The 20,077-nt window shown below is 40.6% G+C and overlaps 1 protein-coding gene and 1 long non-coding RNA gene across 2 annotated transcripts in view; both read left to right on the top strand.

The window, feature by feature from the left end:
* Nucleotides 1–2,043: 2,043 nt before the first annotated feature.
* Nucleotides 2,044–2,915, top strand: LOC146423692 (uncharacterized). Its single transcript, XR_014847275.1, has 3 exons — nt 2,044–2,455; nt 2,687–2,749; nt 2,886–2,915. It is a non-coding gene; the product is annotated as an uncharacterized LOC146423692 (long non-coding RNA).
* Nucleotides 2,916–4,650: 1,735 nt separating this feature from the next.
* Nucleotides 4,651–20,077, top strand: part of TGM1 (transglutaminase 1) — a 43,614-nt gene continuing 28,187 nt past the window's right edge. Inside the window, exons 1-3 of the mRNA XM_085044392.1 lie at nt 4,651–4,987; nt 10,496–10,672; nt 14,824–15,099. Coding sequence (XP_084900518.1) covers nt 4,768–4,987; nt 10,496–10,672; nt 14,824–15,099 — 673 coding nt within the window. The 5' untranslated portion in view covers nt 4,651–4,767. The remainder of the gene's footprint in view (nt 4,988–10,495; nt 10,673–14,823; nt 15,100–20,077) is intronic.

Below are 20,077 nucleotides of genomic sequence, written 5' to 3'. Positions count from 1 at the left end.
ACTGGGAACCCCTTCGGGTGGTTTTGCCCTTACTGGTTTATACTGGTTTATACTGGTTTATACTGGGAGAGAACTCACGACACTCCAGGAACCACCAGGAACGACTTTTGGGTTTTTTTGTCCATAGTGGTTTATACTGGTTTATACTGGGAGGGGGTTTGGCACTCACTGGGAACCCCTTTGGGTGTTTTTTGCCTTACTGGTTTATACTGGTTTATACTGGGAGGGTCCTCAGGACACCCCGAGCCTCACTGGGAACCTCTTTGGGTTTTTTTACCCTTACTGGTTCATACTGGTTTATACTGGGAGGGATTTCCGCGTTGCCACATAGTGAGCCATCGCCGCTCCCTTAGAGCCACACCTGCCAAATAGTGAGCCAGGTGCGCCGGGTGGGCGTGGCCTGGGCTGGCCACGCCCCTTCCTCCGCTGGCCACGCCCCTTCCCCGCTCCGCCGGCGCTGGGAGTTACTGGGAGCTACTGGGAGGTACTGGGGGGCGAACTGAGAGGGCGAACTGGGCGAACTGGGAGCACTGGGAGGGCGAACTGGGGGGACTGGGAGGGTAAACTGGGCGAACTGGGGGGACTGGGAGGGTAAACTGGGCGAACTGGGGGGACTGGGAGGGTAAACTGGGCGAACTGGGGGGACTGGGAGGGTAAACTGGGCGAACTGGGGGGACTGGGAGGGTAAACGGGGCGAACTGGGGGGACTGGGAGGGGCGAATGGGCAAACTGGGAGCACTGGGAGGCCAAACTGGGCAAACTGGGAGGCCAAACTGGGGAGACTGGGAGGGCGAACTGGGCAAACTGGGAGGACTGGGGGGATACTGGGAGGGGCAAATGGGCAAACTGGGGGATACTGGGAGGACTGGGAGGTTACTGGGAGCACTGGGAGGGGGTTACTGGGCAAACTGGGAGGGCAAACTGGGCAAACTGGGTGGTCTGGGGGCTTACTGGGAGCACTGGGAAAGGGTTACTGGGCAAACTGGGAGAACTGGGAAGGGGTTACTGGGAGCACTGGGAAAGGGTTACTGGGCAAACTGGGAGGGCAAACTGGGAGGACTGGGGGATACTGGGAGCACTGGGAAGGGGTTACTGGGCAAACTGGGAGCACTGGGAAGGGGTTACTGGTCAAACTGGGAGCACTGGGAAGGGGTTACTGGTCAAACTGGGAGCACTGGGAAGGGGTTACTGGGCAAACTGGGAGCACTGGGAAGGAGTTACTGGTCAAACTGGGAGCACTGGGGGGTTACTGGGAGCACTGGGAAGGGGTTACTGGGCAAACTGGGAGCACTGGGAAGGGGTTACTGGGAGCACTGGGAAGGGGTTACTGGTCAAACTGGGAGCACTGGGAAGGGGTTACTGGGAGCACTGGGAAAGGGTTACTGGTCAAACTGGGAGCACTGGGAAGGGGTTACTGGTCAAACTGGGAGCACTGGGAAGGGGTTACTGGTCAAACTGGGAGCACTGGGGGGTTACTGGGAGCACTGGGAAGGGGTTACTGGTCAAACTGGGAGCACTGGGAAGGGGTTACTGGTCAAACTGGGAGCACTGGGAAGGGGTTACTGGTCAAACTGGGAGCACTGGGAAGGGGTTACTGGTCAAACTGGGAGCACTGGGAAGGGGTTACTGGTCAAACTGGGAGCACTGGGAGTGGCCGGAAGCAGCCGGGAGGGGAACTGGGAGCACTGGGAGGGCTTACTGGGAGAACTGGGAGAACTGGGAGGGGAACTGGGAGCACTGGGAGGGCTTACTGGGAGAACTGGGAGGGGTTACTGGGCAAACTGGGAGAACTGGGAGGGGTTACTGGTTCCTACTGGGAGCACTGGGAGGGCTTACTGGGCGAACTGGGAGCACTGGGAGCTGGGCTGGGGGGGAACTGGGAGGGGTTACTGGGCGAACTGGGGTTACTGGGAGGGGTTACTGGGCAAACTGGGAGAACTGGTCTGGCGGGAGAGGAATGGCCTGAGGGACTGGGAGGGACTGGGAGGGACTGGTTTATACTGGGAGGGACTGGGAGGGACTGGGATGAACTGGGAGGGAACTGGGAGAAGCTTCCGGGAGGCACTGGGAGCACGGAGGGGTTACTGGTTTGTACTGGTTTGGACTGGGAGGGACTGGGGGGTTACTGGTTTGTACTGGAATGGACTGGTTTGGACTGGGAGGGGCTGGTTTGGACTGGTTTGGACTGGGAGAGGTTACTGGTTCATACTGGGATGGACTGGGGGGTTACTGGTTTGTACTGGGAGCCTGAAAAGGGTTACTGGTTTGTACTGGGATGGACTGGGAGGGAACTGGGATGGACTGGGAGCTCTGGGAGGGTTACTGGTTTGTACTGGGATGGACTGGGAGGCAAACTGGGTTGGACTGGGAGCGAACTGGGCCATACTGGGAGCACTGGGAGAGGTTACTGGGACTGGACTGGGGCAAACTGGTCCATACTGGGAGCACTGGGAGGGTTACTGGTTCATACTGGGAAGGTCTGGGAAGATACTGGTTTGTACTGGGAGCCTGAGAAGGGTTACTGGGAGGGAACTGGGCTGTACTGGTCCATACTGGGAGGGTTACTGGTTCATACTGGGATGGACTGGAGGGTTACTGGTCTGTACTGGGATGGACTGGGAGGGAACTGGGCCATACTGGGAGCACTGGGGAGGTTACTGGTTCATACTGGGATGGACTGGGAGAGGTTACTGGTCTATACTGGGAGCCTGAAAAGGGTTACTGGTTTGTACTGGGAGGGAACTGGGATGTACTGGGAGGGAACTGGGAGGGATTACTGGTTCATATTGGGAGCACTGGGGGGTTACTGGTCTATACTGGGAGCCTGAGAAGGGTTACTGGGAGGGAACTGGGCTGTACTGGTCCATACTGGGAGGGACTGGGAGGGTTACTGGTTCATACTGGGAGCACTGGGGGGCAAACTGGGCTGTACTAGGAGTCTGGCAGGGGTTACTGGTTCATACTGGGAGGAACTGGTTCATACTGGGATGGACTGGGCTGTACTGGGAGGGAACTGGGATGGACTGGTCCATACTGGGAGGTTACTGGTTTGTACTGGGAGCCTGAGAAGGGTTACTGGGAGGGAACTGGGCTGTACTGGTCCATACTGGGAAGGTTACTGGTTCGTACTGGGAGGGACTGGGGGGCAAACTGGGCTGTACTGGGAGTCTGGCAGGGGTTACTGGTTTGTACTGGGAGGGAACTGGTTTATACTGGGATGGACTGGGAGGTTACTGGTCTATACTGGGAGCCTGAGAAGGGTTACTGGTTCATACTGGGATGGACTGGGAGGTTACTGGTTCATACTGGGATGGACTGGGAGGTTACTGGTTCATACTGGGATGGACTGAGACCGTACTGGAGACCGTTACTGGTCCATACTGGTTATACTGGTTTATACTGGTTTATAGCTAGCCAAACTGGTTTATATCAATCCAAACTGGTCCATACTGGTCCATACTGGTTTATACTGGTCTACACTGGTCCATACTGGTTTATACTGGTTTATATCAATCCAAACCTGTTTCTATCAATCCAAACTGGTTTATACTGGTTTATACTGGTCCAAACTGGGATGATTTCAGAGCCACTCCTGGTCCATCCCATTGGCTCCTGTAGCTCCATACTGGTTTATACTGGTCCAAACTGGTTTATACTGGTTTATACTGGTCCAAACTGGTTTCTACTGGTCCATACTGGTCCAAACTGGTCCAAACTGGTTTATACTGGGATGAATTCAGAGCCATTCCTGGTCCATCCCAGCAGCTCCTATTGGCTCCTATTGACTTATACTGGTCCATGCTGGTCTATACTGGTTTATACTGGTCTGTACTGGTTTATACTGGTTTATAGTGTTTTTCATCAACCCAAACTGGTCCAAACTGGGAGCCACTCCTGGTCCATCCCATTGGCTCCTATTGCTCCATACTGGTCCATACTGGTTTATACTGGTCCATACTGGTTTATACTGGTTTATACTGGTTTATACTGGTCCATACCAGTTTCTATCAATCCAGACAGGTCTGAACTGGTTTATACTGGTTTATACTGGTCCATACTGGTCCAAACTGGGATGATTTCAGAGCCACTCCTGGTCCATCCCAGCAGCTCCTATAGCTCCATACTGGTCTGTACTGGTTTATACTGGTTTGTATCGATCCAAACCGGTTTCTACCAACCCAAACTGGTCCATACTGGTCCAAACTGGTTTATACTGGTCCAAACTGGTTTATACTGGGATGAATTCAGAGCCATTCCTGGTCCATCCCAGCAGCTCCTATTGGCTCCTATTGACTTATACTGGTCCATACTGGTCCATACTGGTCCATACTGGTTTATACTGGTCTGTACTGGTTTATACTGGTCCATACCAGTCCATACTGGTCTATACTGGTCCATACTGGTTTATACTGGTCCATACTGGTCCATACTGGTCCATACTGGTCCATACTGGTCTATACTGGTTTATACTGGTCTATACTGGTTTATACCGGTTTCTACCAATCCAAACCGGTTTCTACCAACCCAAACTGGTCCATACTGGTCCGAACTGGTCCGAACTGGTTTATACCGGTTTCTACCAATCCAAACCGGTTTCTGCCAACCCAAACTGGTCCATACTGGTCTATACTGGTTTATACTGGTTTATACTGGTTTATACTGGTTTATACTGGTTTATACCGGTTTCTACCAACCCAGACTGGTCCATACTGGTCCGAACTGGTCCGAACTGGTCCGAACTGGTCCGAACTGGTCTCCCCCCAGGCCATGCCGGACCCCGACCCCCGGCGGGACGCAGGGCGCTTCGCCTCCGTTCGCCACCAGGGGGCGCCAAGCTGCTCCTCCCCCTCCCCCCGCCGCGGGCTTTGGCGCCGCCTAGCGGCCCGGGGGTGCTGCGGCTGCTGCGGATGTCGCGACAGAGATCGCGACTGGGAGCCGATCCCGGGCGAGATCCCCGGCAGGAGGGGAGCGCAGCCCATCCGGCCCGGTGAGGAGAAACCTGCGGGATTTGGGGAAATTTGGGGAAAAAATTGGGGATTTTGGGGGAAAAATGGAGTTTTTAGGGGGAAAAATGGGGTTTTTAGCGGGAAAAATGAGTTTTTTTGGGGAATTTTGGGGTTTTTGGGGGATAATTTGGGGTTTTGGGGAGAAATTTGGGTGATTTTGGGGGGTTGTGGGAAAAAAATGGAGTTTTTAGCCAAAAAAAATGGAGTTTTTAGGGGAAAATTTGGGGTTTTTGTGAAAAAAATGGAGTTCTTAGGGGAAAATTTGGGGTTTTTGTGAAAAAAAATGGAGTTTTTAGGGGGAAAATGAGGACGTTTTGGGAAATTTTGGGAGTTTAGGAGGTTTTGGGGGATTTTTTTGGGATTTTGGGAAAAAATTTGGGGTTTTTAGGAAAAAAAATGGAGTTTTTAGCGGAAAATTTGGGGTTTCTAGGAGGTTTTTGGGGGATTTTTGGGGTTTTCGGGGGAAAAAAGAGGATTTTGGGGTGAAATTTGGGGGTTTTGGGGAAAATTGGGGATTTTAGGTGAAAATTTGGGGTTTTAGGGAAATTGGGGTTTGGGGAAAAATTGAGTTTTAGGAAATGGAGTTTTGGGGAAAATGAGATATTTGGGGTATTGGGGATTTTAGGGGATTTTGGGGAATATAGGAGGTTTTGGGTGATTTTTGGGGGTTTTGGGGAAAAAATGGAGGTTTTAGGTGAAAATTTGGGGATTTTAGGGGGAAATTTGGGGGTTTTGGAAAAAAAATTGGGGTTTTTAGGAAAAAAATGGAGTTTTTAGGTGAAAATTTGGGGATTTTAGCAAAAATAGTGGAGTTTTTAGGGGGAAAAGTGAGGATTTTTGGGGGAAATTTGGGGATTTTGGGAGGAAATTTGGGATTTTGGGAGGAAAAAATGAGGATTTTGGGGGGAAATTTGGGGAATTTAGGAGGTTTTGGGTGATTTTTGGGGGATTTTTTGGGGTTTTTGGGGAGATTTTGGGGTTTTTAGGGGGAAATTCTGGGATTTTGGGGAAAATTTGGGGATTTTTGGGGGAAAAAATTGGGGATTTTGGGGAAAAAATGGAGTTTTTAGGAAAAAAATGGAGTTTTTAGGTGAAAATTTGGGGTTTTGGTGGAAATTTGGGGGTTTTGGGGGAAAATTTGGGGATTTTAAGGGAAAATTTGCAGAATTTTGGGGAGAAAATTGGGAATTTTGGGTCTCTGGAGGGAAATTTGGGGAATTTGGGGAAAATTTTGGGGTTTTTAGGAGAAAATTTGGGCATTTTAGGTGGAAAAATTGGGATTTTTTGGGGGAATTTTGATATTTTTGGGGAAAATTTGGGATTTTTTGGGAAAATTTTGGGATTTTGGGGAATTTTGGAATTTTTTGGGGGAATTTTTTAGGGATTTGGGGGAAATTTTGAGATTTCTGGGTGGGAAAAGTAATTTGGGGAAAAAAATTGGGATTTTGGTCCTAAAAAAAACCTGAAAAATTCAATTTTTCACCCCAAAATGCCCCAAAAAATTCCAATTTTTGGAGCCAAAAAATGGACAAAAACCCAAATTTTTGGGCCAAAAAAAGTGAATTTTGGGCTGAAAAAAAAAAGGAATTTTGGGTTCAAAAAAAGCTAATTTGGGCCAAAATTTTGGTGTCAAATTCCCAAATTTGGGCTCAAAAATAGCAAAAAAATTCCAATTTTCTTTTGCTCCAAAATTCAATTTTTGGTCATTTTGGGATCCAAAAAAAAGAGATTTTTAGGGTCAAAAATTCCCATTTTGGCACCAAAAAAAACCCTGAAAAACTCAATTTTTTTGAGGCCAAAATTTGCGCAAAAATCTCCAATTTTGGAGCCAAAAATGGCTAAAAAATGCTAATTTTAGGGGCCAAAAAATTGACTTTTTAGGACCAAAAATTGCCAAAAAAAATTCAATTTTTGGGCCAAAAATGTAAAAAAAAAAATCAATTTTTGGGCCAAAAAATTTTCCATTTTGGGCCCAAAAAATGCCCAAAATACACCTGAAAAATTCCAATTTTGGGGCCAAAAATGACCAAAAAAAAGGTTAATTTTGGAGCCAAAATTTCCCCCAAATATTCAACTTTGAGGCCAAAAACTTCCCAAAAAAAATTCCATTTTTGGGGCCAAAAAGAGCTGAAAATTTTCAGTATTTTGGGGAAAAAAAGTTCCAAAAGTTTTGCATTTTGGGCCTAAAAAGGATTTGAAAAATTCCATTTTTGGGCCAAAAAACACCCAAAAAATTCCATTTTTGGTGCCAAAAATTACCGAAAAAATTCCATTTTTGAGGCCAAAAAAAATTCCATTTTGGGGCCAAAAAACACCTGAAAAATATTTCATTTTTGGGATCAAAAGTGCCAAAAAATGCCCAAAAAAATGTCCCAAAAAAATCCCATTTTGGGGCCAAAAATGCCCCAAAAAATTCCATTTTGGTCCCAAAAAACACTTGAAAAATTCTGATTTTGGGGCCAAAAAAGTCGCAAAAAATCCCATTTTTGGCCCAAAAAGTGCCAAAAAAATTTCCATTTTTGGTCCCAAAACTACTGAAAAAATTCCATTTTTGGGGCAAAAAAATGCCTGAAAAATTCAATATTTGGGCTAAAAATTACCCAAGAATTCAATTTTTCAGGCCATAAAGTGTCAAAAAAATTCCTTTTTTGGGCCCAAAAAACACCTGAAAAATTCCATTTTTGGGATCAAAAGTGCCAAAAAAAATTTCAATTTTTGGGGCTAAAAAAACCCAAAAAAATGCTCCAAAAAATTCAATTTTTTTGGCCCAAAAACCACTAAAAATTCCAATTTTGGAGCCAAAAAAAATTTCCATTTTGGGCCCAAAAAACACTCAAAAAATTCCATTTCTAGGGCAAAAAAGTCCCAAAAAATTCCATTTTTGGCCCAAAACACCAAAAAAATTCAATTTTTGGCTCCAAAAAATTCCAAAAAAGTTTCATTTTTGATCCTTAAAATTGCCCAAAAAATTTCCAATTTGGGCCCAAAAAATTCCATTTCTGGGGCCAAAAATCGCCAAAAATTTTTCCAATTTCAGGGTCACAAAACTCTCCAAAAATCCCATTTTTGGGCCAAAAAGTTACCAAAAAATTTCAATTTTTGGGACTAAAAAAACCAAAAAAATGCTCCCAAAAAATCAATTTTTGGGCCCAAAAAAGTCCTAAAAAATTCCAATTTTTTGGCGCAAAAAAACACTCAAAAAATCCCATTTTTGGGTTCAAAAATGTCCCGAAAAATTCAATTTTTGGCCCAAAAAATTACCAAAAAATTCCATTTTTGAGGCCAAAAAGTGCCAAAAAAAAATCCATTTTTGGTCCCAAAACCACAGAAAAAATTCCATTTTTGGAGCCAAAAAACCACTCCCAAAAATCCATTTTTGGTGCCAAAAAGTTCCTTTTTTTTTTTGCTAAAAAGTGCCAAAAATATCCCATTTTTTGGGCCCAAAAATCACTCGAAAAATTTTAAATTTTGGGGTCAAAAGTGCCAAAAAAAATTTAATTTTTAGAGCTAAAAAACCCAAAAAAAGCTCCAAAACATCCCAATTTTGGCCCAAAAAATACATGAAAAAATCTCATTTTTGGCCCCAAAAAACACCTGAAAAATTCCATTTTTAAGGCTAAAAATGGCAAAAAAATTTCCAATTTTGAGACCCAAAAACATTAAAAAAATTTCGTTTTTGGACACAAAAAAAAAGCCAAACAATCCCATTTTTGGGGATAAAAATCTCCACAAAATCGCATTTTTTGGGAAAAAATTACAAAAAAAATTCTCATTTTGGTCCCAAAAAACACCTGAAAAATTCCATTTTTGGGCCCAAAAAACACTCCAAAAATTCCATTTTTGGGGTCAAAAGTGCCAAAAAAATTTTAATTTTTGGGGCTAAAAAACCCAAAAAAATGCTCCAAAAATATTCACATTTTTGGGGCCAAAAAAGTCCTAAAAAACTCCATTTTTGGCCCCAAAAAATTTCATTTTTGAGCCAAAAAAACACTCCAAAAATTCTATTTTTTGGCCCAAAAATCACTCCAAAAATTCCATTTCTAGAGCAAAAAATACCAAAAAAATTTCATTTTTGAGTCTAAAAATTGCGAAAAAAATTCCATTATTGGAGTGAAAAAAAATTCCATTTTTGGGGCAAAAAAACCCCAAAAAATTCCATTTTTTTGGCCAAAAAGTGCCGAAAAAATTCCATTTTTGGGCCCAAAAAACACTCCAAAAATTCCATTTTTGGGGTCAAAAGTGCCAAAAAAATTTTAATTTTTGGGGCTAAAAAACCCAAAAAAATGCTCCAAAAATATTCACATTTTTGGGGCCAAAAAAGTCCTAAAAAACTCCATTTTTGGCCCCAAAAAATTTCATTTTTGAGCCAAAAAACACCCAAAAAAATTCCATTTTTGGGCCCAAAAATTACCAAAAAATTCCATTTTTGAGGCCAAAAAGTGCCAAAAAAAATCCATTTTTGGTCCCAAAATCACTGAAAAAATTCCAATTTTGGGTCCAAAAAAAATCCCAAAAAATTCAAATTTTGGGCCAAAAACCACTCGAAAAATCCATTTTGGGGCCAAAAAGTCCTTAAAAATTCAATTTTTGGCCCAAAAAACACTCGAAAAATTCCAATTTTGGGGCCAAAAAAAATCCATTAAAAATTCCAATTTTTTGGCCTAAAAAAACCTCAAAAAATTCCTTTTTTGAGTCCGAAAATGTCCCAAAAAATTGAAATTTTCACCAAAAAAATGGAAATTTTCGCTATAAGATGACCAATTTCTGTTCCAAGATGGCCGCCGCTAAGCCCCGCCCCCTCATTTCCCTCCCGCAGCCCTATTGGCTCTGGTGAAGCTCCGCCCCTCAGCTCCTCAGCCAATCACAGCCAGGGGTTCCTTTTGGGGCCAAAAAGAGACATTTTAGGGCAAAAAAAATCCATTTTTGGGCCCAAAAAGTACCTGAAAAATTCCATTTTTGGGGCCAAAACTTACCCAAAAAATTTTTCATTATCGGGGTCAAAAAGTGTCAAAAACTTTCAATTTTTTGGGGTTAAAAAACCGAAAAAAATGCTCCAAAAAAAATCTCATTTTGGGGCCGAAAAAGTCCTAAAGTATTCCAATTTTGGCCCTAAAAACACTCAAAAAATTCCATTTTTAGGGCAAAAAATGGCAAAAAAAATTTCCATCTTTGGGTCCCAAAAATTCCCCCAAAATTTCCATTTTTTGGGTGCCAAAACACCCCAAGAAAATTCAATTTTTGGCACCAAAAATGCCAAAAAAATTTCATTTTTGAGCCTTAAAATTTCCAAAGAAATGCCATTACTAGGATGAAAAAAATTCCACTTTTGGGCCTAAAATTCTCCCCAAAAATTGCATTTTTGGCTCCAAAAAAAATCCCCAAAATACCAATTTTTCACCAAAAAAAATCGAATTTTTTTCTACAAATTCCCCATTTTGGAATCCAAGATGGCCGCCGCTAAGCCCCGCCCCCTCCCTTGCCTCCCGCAGGCCTATTGGCTCCGGTGAAGCTCCGCCCCGGCTCCGCGGCCAATCGCGCGGCTCACCACACCCAGGAGTTCCCGCAGCGCCCCCTGGTGGTTCGCAGGGGGCAGAAGTTCCACCTGGCGCTCATCCTGCCGCGGCCGATGGGCGACGAGGAGCAGATCTGCTTCGAGCTCACCCTGGGTGAGCTTTGGGGCAATTTTTGGGGAGTTTGGGAAAAAAATTAGAGGTTTTTGGGAAAAAAATTGGGGATTTTTGGTGGAAATTTGGGGATTTTAGGGCGAAAATTGGGGTTTTAAGGGTTAAATTTGGGGTTGTAAGGGTTAAAATTGGGGCTTTTAGAGGGGATTTTGGGGATTTAAGGGTTTAATTTGGGGGTTTTTGGGTTGAAATTTGGGGATTTTTTGGATGGCGATTTGGGGATTTAAGGGTTAAAATTCGGGATTTTTTTTGGGAAAAAATTTGGAAGTTTTCGGTGGAAATTCGGGGATTTTACAGTGAAATTTGAGGGTTTTAGGGGGAAATTTGGAGATTTTGGGAGGAAATTTGGGGTTTTTAGGGGGAAATTTGGGGATTTTATGGTGGAAATTTGGGGATTTTACGGTGGAAATTGGGGTTTTTAGGTGGAAATTTGGGGGTTTTAGGTGAAAATTTGGGGGTTTTAGGTGAAAATTTGGGGATTTTGGGTTGAAATTGTTGGATTTTTGGGGAAATTTGGGTCCTGCGGCGGCTGCTGGGAGATGAGGAGCAGATCTGCTTCGGGCTCAGCCTGGGTAGGGGAAAATTTGGGAATTTGGGGGAATTTTGGGGATTTTGGGGAAATTTGGGAAAATTAGGGATTTTTTTCTGGAAATTTTTGGTGGAAATTTGGGGTTTTTACGGTGAAATTTGGGGTTTTTAGGGGGAAGTTTGGGGTTTTAAGGGTTAAAATTGGGGGATTTTAGAGGAAGTTTGGGGATTTTGGGTGAAAATTTGGAGGTTTTAGGGGAAGATTTGGGATTTTTAGGTGAAAATTTGGGGATTTAAGGGTTAAGTTTGGGGATTTAAGGGCGAAATTTGGAGGGTTTTGGGTTGAAATTTGGGGATTTTAGGGTTAAAATTGGGGATTTTGGGGAGAAATTTGGGGATTTTAGGTGGAAATTTGGAGGTTTTGGGTGGAAATTTGGGGATTTTTGGGTAAATTTGGGTTCTGCCGTGGCCAATGGGGGATGAGGAGCAGATCTGCTTTGAGCTCACCCTGGGTAGGGGAAATTCGGGAATTTTGGGGAATTTTTGGGGATTTTTTGGGATTTTTGGGAAAAATTTGGGAAAAAGTTTGATGGTTTTGGGTGGAAATTTGGGGATTTTAGGTGGAAATTCAGGGACTTTCAGGGGGAAATTTGGGGATTTTACGGTGAAATTTGGGGTTTTAAGGGATAAAATTTGGGGATTTTATGGGAAAATTTGGGGATTTTGGGTGAAAATTTGGGATTTTAGGGGAAATTTTGGGTGAAAATTTGGGGATTTTTTGGTGGAAATTTGGGGATTTTTGAGGCTTTTTGTGATGGAATTTGGGAATTTCAGGGAGAAAATCAGGATTTTAAAGGAATTTTTGGGGATTTTAACATGAAATTTGGGGATTTGAGTAGAAATTTGGGGATTTTGGGTGAAAATTTGGGGATTTTGGGGTTAAATTTGGGGATTTGGGGAAAATTTTGGAGCAAATTTGGGAATTTTTGGGGTGAAATTTGGAGATTTTAGGTGGAAATCTGAAGGATTTTTATGGAAAAATTTGGGGATTTTGGAAGGAAATTTTGGGGGAAAATTTGAGGATTTTAGGATTAAATTTGGGTTTTTTTTTTTTTGAGGTTCGTTGAGATGGAATTTGGGGATTTTTGGGGTGAAATTTGGAGGTTTTGGGGGAAAATGTTAGGATTTAAGGGGAAAATTTGGAGGTTTTAGGGGAAAATTTGGAGGTTTTTGGGTGGAAATTTGGACATTTTCTGTGGAAATTTGGGGATTTAAGGGTTAAATTTGGGGATTTTGCAGTGAACTTTGGGATTTTTGGGGAGAAATTTGGGGATTTTAGGGGAGATTTGGGGATTTTAGGGTTAAATTTTGAGGCTTTATGGGAAAATTTGGGAATTTTGGGGAATTTGGGATTTTTTGGGATTTTTGGAGGATTTTTTGGGAAATTTTTGGGGGCGATTTGGGGGTTATATGGTGAAATTTGGGGTTTTTATGGTGAAATTTGGGGATTTTAGGGGAAAATTTGGACATTTTCTGTGGAAATTTGGGGATTTAAGGGTTAAATTTGGGGATTTTGGGTGAAAATTTGGGGTTTTTAATGTGAAATTTGGAGGTTTTGGGGTGAAAATGTGAGGATTTGATGGTGAAATTTGGGGTTTTTAGGGGGAAAATTGGAGGTTTTAGGGCAAAAATTGGGGATTTTTGCACAACCACCGAACCGATGACGTCACACTCCACCCTATGACGTCACCACTCAACCCGATGACGTCACCACCTCCCAAAATCCCTGATTCCCCCAAAATTTGGGAATTTTGGATCAAATGTTGGGTCCAGTTTTGTGAAATTTCCATCTTTTGGAGTACAAATTTCGCAATTTTCGCACAACTGCTGAACCCAATGACGTCACACCTCCCCTATGACGTCACTGCTCAACCCAATGACGTCACCAGCTCCCAAAATCCCTAATTTTCCCCAAAATTTGGGATTTTCGAGTTGAATTCTGGGGCAAATTTCGCGAAATTTTCGTCTTTTTGGGTAAAAACTTCGCGATTTTCCCACAACCACCCAACCCGGTGACGTCATACCTCCCCCGATGACGTCACCACCTCCCAAAATCCCGAATTTTCCCCAAATTTTGGAATTTTGTGGGAATTTTGAGTCAAATTTTGGGTCAAATTTCACGAAATTTTGGTCTTTTTGAGTAGAAATGTTGGGATTTTCGCTCCCACCACCAAACCGATGACGTCATCGCCCAACCCAATGACGTCACCACCTCCCAAAATCCCTAATTTCCCCAAATTTTGGGGTTTGAGTCAAATTTTGGGTCAAATTTTGTGGAATTTTTGTCTGTTTGAGTAGAAATTTCGCTATTTTTTTATAACCACGAAACTCGATGACGTCACACTTCACTCTATGATGTCATACCTCCCAAAATCCCGAATTTCCCCAAAATCTGGGAATTTTGGGTCAAATTTTACTCTTTTGGGTGGGAATTTTGTGAATTTTTTGGCTTTTTGAGTAGAAATTTTGCGATTTTTTTACAACCGCTTAACCCGATGACGTCACACTTCACTCGATGACATCATCACGTCCCAAAATCCCTAAATCTGCCCAAATTTTGGGTCGAATTTTGCAAAATTTTCCGTCTTTTTGAGTAAAAATGTCACGATTTTTGCTCCAACCCCAACCCAATGACGTCACACTTCGCTCTATGACGTCATCACCCAAGCCAATGACGTCACCACCTCCCAAAATCCCTAATTTCCCCACAATTTGGAACTTTGGCTCAAATTTTGGGTTAAATTTCGCGAAATTTTCATCTTTTTGAGTAGAAATTTCGCGAGTTTCTCTCCAACCACAAACCCAATGACGTCACACTTCCCTCGATGACGTCATACCTCACAAAATCCTGAATTTTCCCCAAATTTGAGAATTTTGGGTCAAATTTTACAAATCCAGGTGTCCAATTTTCTGAAAATTTTGGTTTTTTGAGTAAAAATTTCGCGATTTTCGCGCAACTGCTTAACCCGATGACGTCACACTTCACTCTATGACGTCACCACCTCCCAAAATCCCGAATTTTCCCCAAATTTTGAGGTTTTGGAGTCAAATTTTGGTATCAAATTTCGTGAAATTTTCGTCTTTTCGAGTAGAAATTTCGGAGTTTTTTTACAACCACCGAACCGATGACGTCATCACCCAGCCCTATGACGTCATGCTTCCCAAAATCCCTAAATCTCCCCAAATTTTGGGAATTTTGGGTCAAATTTTGGGTCAAATTTTGTGAAATTTTCATCTTTTTCGGTAGAAATTTCGGGATTTTTGCTCCAACTCCCAACCCAATGACGTCATACCTCCCTCGATGACATCACCACCTCCCAAAATCCCTAAATCTCCCCAAATTTTGGGAATTTTGGGTCAAATTTTGAGTCAAATTTTGGGTCAAATTTCGCGAAATGTTCATCTTTTCGAGTAAAAATTTCGCGATTTTTCCACGACCGCTGAACCCAATGACGTCATACCTCCCTCGATGACGTCATACCTCCCTCTGTGACATCACCACCTCCCAAAAAGCCCTAAACCTCCCCGAATTTGGGGTTTTGCAGGCCCGAACCCGCAGGTGGCCAAAGGCACGCACGTCCTGCTGCCCCTGGGCGGCTCCTCGCCCACCGGTTGGACGGCCGAGCCGGCGGGGGGCGTGGCCGAGCCGCTGGGCGTGGCCGGAAGTGAGCACGCCCTGTGGGCGGAGCTGCAGGCCCCGCCCAGCGCTCCCATTGGTCGCTACAAGGTGAGCGTCAGGACGAGGAGCGACCGCGGGGAGTTCGCGGCGCCGTTCGAACCCGACAACGACATCGTGGTGCTCTTCAACCCCTGGTGTCCTGGTGGGTGGTTTGGGGGAAAAATGGGGGTTTTGGGGAAAAACAAAAATTTGGGGAAGTTGGGAAAAAAATTTGGTGAAAATCGGTGGAAAAACGGGAGAAAAATGGGGAAAAATGAGCGAAAAATGAGGAAAGTAAGAGGAAAATTTGGGGAAAATTTGGGGGAAAATGGAGATTTTGGGAAAGTTGGGGATTTGGGGAAAAAAATTGGGAAAAAATTTGGTGGAAATTGGTGAAAAAATGAGGAAAATATGATGAAAAATGGGGAAAAAATGAGCAAAAAAAAGAGGAAGAAATGAGGAAAATTTTGGGAAAAAATTGAGATTTTGGGAAAAAATTGTTGGGAAAAGTTGGAAAAATTTGGGGAAAGGTTTGGGAAAATTTGGGGAAAAATTCAGGAATTTGGGGGGAAAAGAACAAAAAAAATTTGGTGAAAATTGGAGGAAAAAAGAGGAAAAAATGAGGAAAAATGGGAAAAAGAGGGAAAAGAATGGGAAAAGTGGGATTTTTAATTCTCGGTGTCCTGGTGGGTTTTTGGGGGAAATTTGGGGGAATTTGGGAAAAAAGGAAAATTTGGGGAAAGAACAAAAAAATTTGGTGAAAATCAGAGAAAAAATGAGGAAAATATGATGAAAAATGGGGAAAAAATGAGGAAAATTAGAGGAAAATTTGGGGAAAGTTTGGGGGAAAAATTAGGAAAAAATTTGGGAAAATTTGGGGGAAATTTGGGGAAAAAAATTGTAAAAATCTGGGAAAATTTGGGTGAAAAATTAGGAAAATTTAAGGAAAATTTGGGAAAACTTTGGGGAAATTTGGGAAAATTTGGGGAATTTTTTGGGAAGAATTTGAGAGAAATTTGGGGAAAAATTTGGGAAAATTTGGGGAAAAATATGGGGAAATTTGGGGAAAATTTGGAAAAAACGGGGAAAATTTGGGGATTTGGGGGAAAATTTGGGAAAAATTTGGGTGAATAATTGGGGAATTTGGGGGAAAAAATCCCAGAAAAAATGGGAAAAATTTGGTGGAAAAAAATTGGAAAATTTCAGAAAATTTGGCAAAAAAAATTGGGAAAATTTGGGGAAAATTTGGGGAAAAGTTTGGGGAAAAAATCAGGAATTTGGGGGAAAAAGCAAAAAAAATTTGGTGAAAATTGGTTAAAAAATGAGGAAAATATAAGGAAAAATGGTGAAAAAATGAGCAAAAAACGAGGAAAGTTAGAGGAAAATTTGAGGGAAAATTTGGGGAAATTTAGGGGAAAATTTGGGAAATTTGGGAGAAAAATTTGGAAAAATTTGAGGAAAAAATTCAGAAAAATTAGGGAAATTTGGGGAAAATTTGGGAGAAATTTGGGAAAAATTGGGTAAAAATTTGGGGAAAATTTGGGAAAATTTTGGGGAAAAATTTGCGAATTTTGGACGAAAAATTTGGGTGAATAATTGGGGAATTTGGGGGAAAAAATCCCAGAAAAAATGGGAAAAATTTGGTCCAAAAAAAATTTGGGAATTTATTCTTTTTTGAGCCCAAGAATGACATGGTGGTGCTGCTTAACCCCTGCTGTCCTGCTGGGTTTGTTTTGGGGGGATTTGGGGGTTTTTGGGGGGAATTTGGGGGTTTTGGGGAATTTGGGAGAAAACTGGGAGAAAAACAAAAAAAATTTGGTGAAAATTGGTGAAAAAATGGGGAAAATATGAGCAAAAAACAAGGAAAATTAGAGGAAAATTTGGGGAAAATTTGGGGAAAAAATTGAGATTTTTGGGGAAAAAAATTGGGGAAAAATTTGGGGAAAAATTGTAAAAATTTGGAAGAAAATTTGGAAATTAATTAGAAAACTTTTGGTAAAAATTGGGAAAATTTGGGGAAAATTTGGGAAAATTTGGAAAATAATTAGAAAAATTTTGGTAAAAATTGGGAAAATTTGAGGAAAAAATAGTGAAAATTGGGGGAAAATTTGGGGAAAATTTGGTGGAAAATTTGGGAAAAATTTGGGGAAATTTGGGGAAAAATTGTAAAAATTTTGGGAAAAAATTGGGAAAAATTTGTGGAAAATTAGGGAAAATTTGGGGAAAATTTGGGGAAAAAAATGGGAAAATTTCAGAAAATTTGGGGAAAATTTGGCCAAAAAATGGGGAAAATTTGGGGAAAATTTGGGAAAAAATTGGGAAAATTCTGGGGCAAAGAAATTGGGAATTTGGAGATTTTTGAGCCCAAGAATGACATGGTGGTGCTGTTCAACCCCTGCTGTCCTGCTGGGTTTTTTTGGGGGGAATTTGGGGGAAAAAATGGGGATTTTGGGAAAATTTGGGATTTGGGGAATTTTGGGGAAAAATTTGGGAAAAAAATTTGGTGAAAATCGGTGGAAAAATGAGAAAAATATGATGAAAAATGAGGAAAAAATGGCAAAAAACAAGGAAATTAAGAGGAAAATTTGGGGGAAAATTAAAATTTTGGGGAAAATTTGGGGAAATAATTTGGGGGAAATTTTGGGAAAAATTTGGGAAAATTTGGGGAAAAATTGAGAAAAAATCAGAAAAAAATGGGAAAAATTGAGAAAAAATTGAGAAAAAATTGGGAAAAAATTGGGAAAAAATTGGGAAAAATCAGAAAAACATCAGGAAAAAATCAGGAAAAAATCAGAAAAAAATCAGAAAAAATCAGAAAAAAATCAGAAAAAATCAGAAAAAATTTTAGGAACTCCGAAATTTTTTGGGACACTTTTTCCCCTAAAATTTGGGGAATTTTTTCTTGGATTTCCAGAGGATTGAGTGTACATGGAGAAAAGCAGAGACCTGAGTGAATATGTGGGAAAAAATTGGGGAAAATTGGGGAAAAAATTGAAAAAATATTTGAGGATTTTTGAGAATATTTGGGGAAAATTTAAGTGAAAAAAATGGGAAAAAATGGGAAAAAGTGGGAAAACATAGGGAAAAAATTGGGAAAAATTTGAGGAAAAATTGGGAAAAAAGTGGGAAAAAATGGGGAAAAAATTGAGAAAAAACTGGGAAAAATTGGGGAAAATTGGGAAAAATTGGGAAAAAATTGGGAAAAAATTGAGAAAAAATTCAGAAAAATTGGGGAAAAAATCAGAAAAAATAGGAAAAAAATGGGGGAAAAATCAAGAAAAAATTGGGGGGAAAATGGACAAAAAATTGGGAAAAAATGGAGAAAAAATTGAGAAAAATGGGAAAAAATGGGAAAAAATTGGGAAAAAATCAGAAAAAATCAAGAAAAAAATCAGAAAAAAATCAGAAAAAATCAGAAAAAAATCAGAAAAAATTCAGGAAAAAAATTTTTGGATTTCTGAGAATTTTAGGGTTTTGTTCCCCAAAAAATGTTGGGAATTTTCTGTGTGAATTTCCAGAGGATTGAGTGTACATGGAGAAAACAAGTGACCTCAGTGAATATGTGGGAAAAAATTGGGAAAAATTTGGGGTAAAAATTGAAAAAATATTTGAGGATTTTTGAGAAAAATTTTAGGAAAAATTTGAGTGAAAAATTTGGGAATTTTGGAAAAAATTCAGGAAATTTGGGGAAATTTGGGGGAAAAAATGGGAAAAAATTGGGGAAAAAATGGAGAAAAAATGGAGAAAAATAGGAAAAATTTGGGAAAAATTGAGAAAAAATTGGGAAAATTTTGAGAAAAAATTGGGAAAATTGGGAAAAAATTGGGAAAAAATTGGGAAAAAAAGGGAAATAATAGGGAAAAAATTGGGAAAAATTGAGAAAAAATGGGAAAAAATTGGGAAAAATTGGGAAAATTTGAGAAAAATTGAGAAAAAAAAAGAGAAAAAAGTGAGAAAAAATGGAGAAAAATAGGGAAAAAATTGGCAATAAAAATTGAGAAAAAATCAGAAAAAGATCAGGAAAAAATCAGAAAAAATTGGGAAAAAATTGGGAAAAATGGAGAAAAAATCGGGGAAAAAATTGGGAAAAAATCAGAAAAAAATTGAGAAAAAATCAGAAAAAATCAGAAAAAAATCAGAAAAAATTCAGGAAAAAATTTTTGGATTTCTGAGAATTTTAGGGTTTTGTTCCCCAAAAAATGTTGGGAATTTTTGGTTGGATTTGCAGAGGATTGAGTGTACATGGAGAAAACGAGTGACCTCAGTGAATATGTGGGGAAAATTTGAGAAAAAATTGGGAAAAAATGGAGAAAAAATTGGAAAAATTTGGGAAAAAATTGGGAAAAAATTTAAGAAAAAATTGTGAAAAAATTGAGAAAAAATTGAGGAAAAAATGGGAAAAATTGGGAAAAAATGGGGAAAAATTGGAGAAAAAATGGAGAAAAATGGAGAAAAAATGGGGGGAAAATGGAGGAAAAATGGAGAAAAAATGGAGAAAAAATTGGGAAAAAAGTGGGAAAAAATGGGGAAAAATTGGGAAAAATTTGAGGAAAAAATGGAGACAAAATTGGGAAAAAAATCTCAAAAAGTCTGAAAAAAATCAGAAAAAATCAGGAAAAATAGGGAAAAAACCAGAAAAAAATCAGAAAAAATTGGGAAAAATTGAGAAAAATTTGGGAAAAATTTGGGAAAAAATTGAGAAAAAATTAGGAAAGATTGAGAAAAAATTGGGAAAAAAAGGGGGAAAAACGGGAAAAATGGAGAGAAAATTGGGAAAAGTTTGAGAAAAAATTTGCAAAAATTGGGAAAAATTGGGGAAAATTGGAGAAAAAATTGGGAAAAATTGAGAAAAATGGATAAAAATTGGGGAAAAATGGGGAAAATTGAGGAAAAAAAAGAGAATAAAATGAAAAAATGGAGGAAAAATTGGGAAAAAATTGACCAAAAATGGGAAAAATTGAAAAAAAATTGGGGAAAATTGAGAAAAAATTGGGAAAAAATTGGGAAAAAAGGATAAAAATTGGGGGAAAATTGGGAAAAATTTGAGAAAAAATTGGGAAAAATTGAGAAAAATGGATAAAAATGGGGGAAAAATTGACCAAAAAATGGGAAAAATTGAAAAAAAATTGGGAAAAAATGGA

Source organism: Lichenostomus cassidix, unplaced genomic scaffold, assembly GCF_008360975.1.
Source record: "Lichenostomus cassidix isolate B80296 unplaced genomic scaffold, HeHo_3.0 HiC_scaffold_36, whole genome shotgun sequence".
Classification (NCBI taxonomy): domain Eukaryota; kingdom Metazoa; phylum Chordata; class Aves; order Passeriformes; family Meliphagidae; genus Lichenostomus; species Lichenostomus cassidix.
Note: the sequence above shows the minus strand (reverse complement) of the source record. Positions and strands in the feature narration are given on the sequence as shown.